Source organism: Dipodomys ordii, unplaced genomic scaffold, assembly GCF_000151885.1.
Source record: "Dipodomys ordii isolate 6190 unplaced genomic scaffold, Dord_2.0 Scaffold68, whole genome shotgun sequence".
Taxonomy (NCBI): Eukaryota; Metazoa; Chordata; class Mammalia; order Rodentia; family Heteromyidae; genus Dipodomys; species Dipodomys ordii.
The window spans coordinates 6,202,217-6,207,751 of record NW_012267284.1 but is presented as its reverse complement, the minus strand read 5'-3'; the positions used below and the strand labels follow the sequence as shown (position 1 = coordinate 6,207,751).

The following is a 5,535-nucleotide window of genomic DNA, read 5'->3' as shown; positions in this document are numbered from 1 at the left end:
CGGTGCACACGAAGCGGCTGCCGGGCACCGGGTTGTCCTGCGCCCCGGTGACCACGACCAGCGCTACGCCGGCGGCCAGCAGCGCCCACATCTCGCCGCCGCTCGGCTCACCGCAGCCTGGATGGGCGCCGTCTGAGCACCGTCGGGGCGCGCGGGGACGAGGGCACTCGGGGAACCAGCGCCACCCACGGCCGCCCAGCCGCACCCTCCGCCTGGCGCGGCGCACTAGCCTCGGCTCGGCCTGTGCGCCCTTTCTTAAGTGGAGGGGGCGTGGTCTGAAGCGGGTGGGGCGCGCGCCGAGATCTCTGATTGGTCCGTCCCGGTGCGCGTCACGAGGAGGGCGTGGCGGAGGCGTTTCTCACGGCTCTCGGGGCCGCTGGGCGAGCGCGTGGGAAGGAGCCTCAGACACGAGCACCGGGCCGCCGAGGCGCCCCGAAAGCGAGGACGGGGTCCAAAACAGCCTTTGTGCCCTGGAAAGCGCCTGCGGGGTGGCTGAGGACTTCCGGCACGGAAAGGAAAGCCCTGAGGGCGGTGTCACCCCACTTTCCAAAAAGAACCACCACCGTGCCACCACCCCCGGCGGAATTCGAACCTGGGTCGCCGGAATGAGCCACCTCCGCGCGGGTTCGTCATTGCTGGAGGCGGGAAGGAGCCGCAGCATGGGTGGAACAGTCCCGATCGCCCAGTGGGTCCTGGTAACCCAGGCCCCAGAACACGGAGAGAATGTTCTAGTCCAGGCTCCCTCCTCCTCCCCTCACCAAATGCCAGCCGGAAGTGGGGACCTGGCACAGCCACACGGTCACATGACAGCCCCACCCCCCACCCTGGCACAGCTGACCTTTATCTATGCCAAGACCCCTCTGGGGTCATCACGATGGTGCCCCCTGGTGAAATAGTGCCCTGTTCTTACGGATGGGAATCCCACTACGCCCACCTCCCCAGCTGGAGACCACTGTCCTTGGGGAGAACGGGTAATAGATGGAAACATCTCCCTCCCCCCTCAAAAATACCATAAAGGGAGGAGCAAAATGGCTACAAAACCTCACCTGTAGTTTACAAACAAGTTCAGAGCGATTGGATGCCCAGTTGAGCTGGTTTGCTGTACATTTTTTTTTAAATGGAAATCTTCCTTTTCTTTTTTTCTCCCTCCTTTTCTCTCCCCAGTTTTTAAAGAAATCTTGTTGCAAGGTCATTAATCACATTATTCATTCTAACCAGAAACAAATGGATTTGTCACTTGGGCCCTGGAAGCTGAGGGTTGATTCTGAAAACAAATTGTATCAAAATAAATGAAATTATTATGATAATATAAAATAGGCTGCAGTGATTAATCTCTAGAAACCAAAGTCTGACCTGCTTTGCACTTCAAACAATAGCTTCCGTTATGTAAATAAGTTGGGAGGTTTTCAAGGACGCTGTGGCTCAATTCTATGAAAAGTTCTATTCAGGAAAATATCTTCAAGGGTAAAAACTAGAGACAGGAAAACTGGGTCTATAGTGGAAGATGATTCAGTTCAAGTAAGAATAAACCTTAGGAGGAAAAGGGATGTGAGAGGGAAATGAGTGATGGGTAGGGTCTTTGTTGGTCTCTATCCCAGGGAAATAGGGGTGTATGTGTGTGTGTCTAGTGCTGAGACTTGAGCTGGAGGCTTGTGTGCTGTCTTTTGCTGTTTTGCTCAAGGCTGGGTCTCTACCATTTGAGCTTCCCTCCACTTCTGGCTTTTTGGGGAAAAAGACTCTCATTGGCTTTCCTGCCCAGGCTTCGAACCACCGACCTCAGATCTGTCTCCTTAGTAGCTAGGATTACAGGCATGCATCACCAGAGCCTGGCTAATAACTTCATTTTCCTTGATCCTTCTTACTCTGCGTCCCTGAAGTCTCCAAAAGCACAAATAAAGCCACACTGACAAAGAGCAATCATGAAAAATATCATTTAGAAGCACTTTATAAAATGTTACTCTTGTGTAGAACATCAAATCCAGACCTGCTCAGAACAATCCATATCAAATATCACTTTTCTCAATTTCGACTCACAGAGCAGACAGACATTCTTTTACTGCCAGCTCTGAGAGGGGGTGGTCCTAATTGCACATGGCGCTAGATTATTGTCGCTTGTTTCAGCCGCGTATGCCCTTTCTAGACAGACTAATGATTCCTATTTGTAACTACTTGAAATAGAGGCTTGTTCTTTTAATAATTAAATAAAAGCAAATGTATTTCCAGAATTCTAATTTCCTCCTGGAACAAAGAAGACAGTGTACAAAAAGACACAAAAATAGCATCGATCCCAAAATAATTACTCTTAAATTTCCTTAACAAGAGATTGCAATATATGAAGGCACCAAGACTTGCGTGCTGGTGGCTCACGCCTGTAATCCTAATACTCAGGAGGCTGAGATATGAGGATCATGGTCCCAAGCCAGCCCAGGGAATAAAGTCCATGAGACTCTTATCTCCAATTAACCCCCAAAAAAGCCAGAAGTGAAGTTGTGGCTAGTCTTGAGTGGGAAAATCTCAGAGGCAGCACTCAGGCCCTGAGTTCAAAGCCCAGGACTGGCAGCAAAACAAACAAACAAAAAGCATCATGAAACAACCAGAGCCCAGGATCCAACACTGGAGATTGTATTTGCTCTAGTGATCAATAAATCAGAGAGCCTCATTTACAGAGACTAGGCCATTGTCACTAGTCAGGTTTTGTTGTTGTTGTTGTTTTGTTTGTTGTTTTGCTAGTTTGGGGGCTTGAACTCAGGGCCTCACTCTCTCCTTTGGCTTTTTCTGCTTGAGGCTGACTCTGTACCACTTGAGCCACACCTCCCCTTCTAGCCTTCTGCTGGTTAATTGGAGAGAGGAGTCTCACAGACTTTTCTTCCAAGACCTCAAACCACAATCCTCAGATCTCAGCCTCTTGAGCTGCTACAATTACAGATGTGAACAACTGGCCCCCAGGCCTGCCAGACGGTTTTGAGCAAGTCCTTCCTCTTCTCAGGATTCCTTTCTTAGGCTTAGTTCTCTAGTGTCAGATTCTGTAGCTGCGTCTGTAGCTTCTGACTTTAAGAGTTTGGTAGTTGGGGGAAGAGAAAGTCTTTGATGCATGAGCCTGAAGTTTCACAAGATCATTGTTGATTTTTCTGTGTGTGCTTTGAACCATGTGTTGACAGGCAGGTTGCGCGTGCAGGTAAACCCCATCAGAAGAGGCTGCTGGCGCTGTGATTGAAACTGCCCTGCACAGCATCTTTGATTGACACACAGTCTGTGTCTGACTCACGCTACCCACGAGGCGATTCTGTGCGTGGCCCCCAGATTTTCCTCCCCTCACTGACTCGCACAGCTGTGCAACGAGGCCACAACATAGTAACCACCCACTTCCTTCTCCTCTTGGCTGTTCCCAGGCCAGCTGAGCCCAGTGTGGGCCTCAGCCAGGGGCTGGGGAACCTGGGGAGGCCAGGCTACCTCCATTTTTATTGTCCCATATGCTTGGCTCCCTGGCTTTTCTCACATGCATTTTTAGCTTGGCCTTCTGGGAAATGTGCTAATTTCTACTCTGGTGACAAGAGGATCTCATCAGAGACTTTTTTTTTTTTTTTTTTTTTTACATTTCAATCTCTTGGCACTTGGGAAGTTGAGATGGGGGTGTGAACTCTAGAACACATGCAGAGGAACTGTCTTCCATGCTGAATCGCAATATGTTGGGGATGGGGGGAAGGAGAGGTGGAAAGCTATAAAGGATGCTGACTAATCTCCCTTCATGCATACTAAAATTCTAAGACCCTTTCTAGAGCAGATTTTGCAGGCTGGGCATAGTAGTGCATGCTCGTAATCCAGCTTACTTGAGAAAGTAGAGGATCCAGGTCAAAGCTGACTCTGGACAAAAAAAAAATTTTTTTTTAAGTCACAGGATCTGAAGAAAATAAATAAAGTAAAAAGAACTAGAAATGCAGCTCAAGTGGTAGAGCACCTATTTAGTATGTGCAAGATGCTGAGTTCAAATCTCAGAACCATAAAAAAGTCTTTTTTTTTTTTTTTACTAGACTGAATTTCCTGATAGAGAAGAGGAGGCTTTAGCTTTGGAGTCTAATGGATCTTCTTTAAACCCCAGTTTCACCTCTTGTCATTTGACCTTGAGAGAGTGCTTAAGTCTTCTCCTTTCTGAGTAAAGCTAATTTTCTACCAACTATTGTTTTCAGGTTTCAGTGAGTTATCATTTGTGATCATGTTGGGCAGACAGCAGGTGCATAATAGATGCTGATTGTCTTTTTCTTCCCTTTTTCTCCATTGATGGCACACCTGAATGACAAAACTCTCATTAGAAGTCAAGTTTAAATTTCCCTATTTCCTGTGATATCCTTGGCCTAGATATGGGGGCGGGGGGGGGGGAGAAACAAAAACAAAAACAAAACCAGAACTATCTCCTTGGAGGAACAACCAGGCTGAGCACTTTAAGAAATTTTTACTGATCTCTCAGCAAGAAACATATATAGTTAGGCCGGATGCCTAGGCTCCCACCTGTAATCTCAGCTACTTGGGAGGTAAAGGGAGGCAGGAGGCTCAAGATTGGAGGCTGACTCCAGGCAAAAGTCTGAGACCCTATCTGAAAAACAAACAAAAAGAAAGTAAGGGCTAGAGGTGTGGCTCAAGTAGTAGAGCACCTGCCTAGCAAGAGGGAAGCCCTGAATTTTGTGGATTTGCACACACACACACACACACAAACAGGTTTGGGTTGCACACGTAACTGAAAATTAGGGGCACAGAGCTAAAACAACTTCTCTAGTGTTGCTTCTTCTCAAAAGAACAAGTTCAGTGGAACTTTAGATTTTATTTTTTATTTTTCCACAGAGACTTTCATGCTGTTAGACGGCCTGTCCGTGAGGAGCTGTAGCAGGCCCAGCTTCTGGCAGGAGAAGCTGGCTACCCAGCCCTGCCCTCCTGTGCAGCCCCATCCACCTTCAGCCTCATCCACTCAAAGAGAAACAAACCCATCAGGCACAGCGCTGCTTTTGTGGCAGAGGATTCCAGAACATTTGTGCAGCCTCTGGGATTGCATCTGAGGGACTGAGAGGGTATTTCCCTTCCTGCTGAAATAGCCCCCAAATAAATCTCGTCTTCTCTCCACATAAGGTTTCCTTTCCTTATGAGCAAGGATCTCTAAAACAACCGTTATTTCATCCTCAATTCACATGGTTCCACCTTTTCTGGACACAGATACTGTTTTCTCATTGTGTTTTGGTTTTGTTCCCGTCCTGGGGCTTGAACTCAGAGTCTAGGTATTGTCCCTGAGCTCTTTTGCTCAAGGCTGGAGCTCTACCACTTGAGTGATAGCTCCTCTTCTGGCTTTTTTCTGGTTAGTTGGAAATAAGACTCTCATAGAGTCTTCAAAGCCTGCCCTGGCTGGCTTTGAACCACAAACCTCTGATCTCAGTCTCCTGAGTAGCTAGGATTTCAGGAGTGAGCCAATCACCAGTGGCTGGAAGTTCTTTTTAAGTCTGGCTTCCTGAAGTAGAAAAAAGTCACATTCACTTAGGAATCTAAGTCAATGTG

The 5,535-nt window shown here is 47.9% G+C and overlaps 1 protein-coding gene across 1 annotated transcript in view; it reads right to left on the bottom strand.

Annotated features, from left to right (window-relative positions):
* Positions 1-91, bottom strand: part of Nptx2 (neuronal pentraxin II) — a 10,502-nt gene extending 10,411 nt beyond the window's left edge. Inside the window, exon 1 of the mRNA XM_013023404.1 lies at positions 11-91. Within this exon, the coding sequence (XP_012878858.1) occupies positions 11-91 (81 nt within the window). The remainder of the gene's footprint in view (positions 1-10) is intronic.
* Between the last annotated feature and the right edge of the window lie 5,444 nt (positions 92-5,535).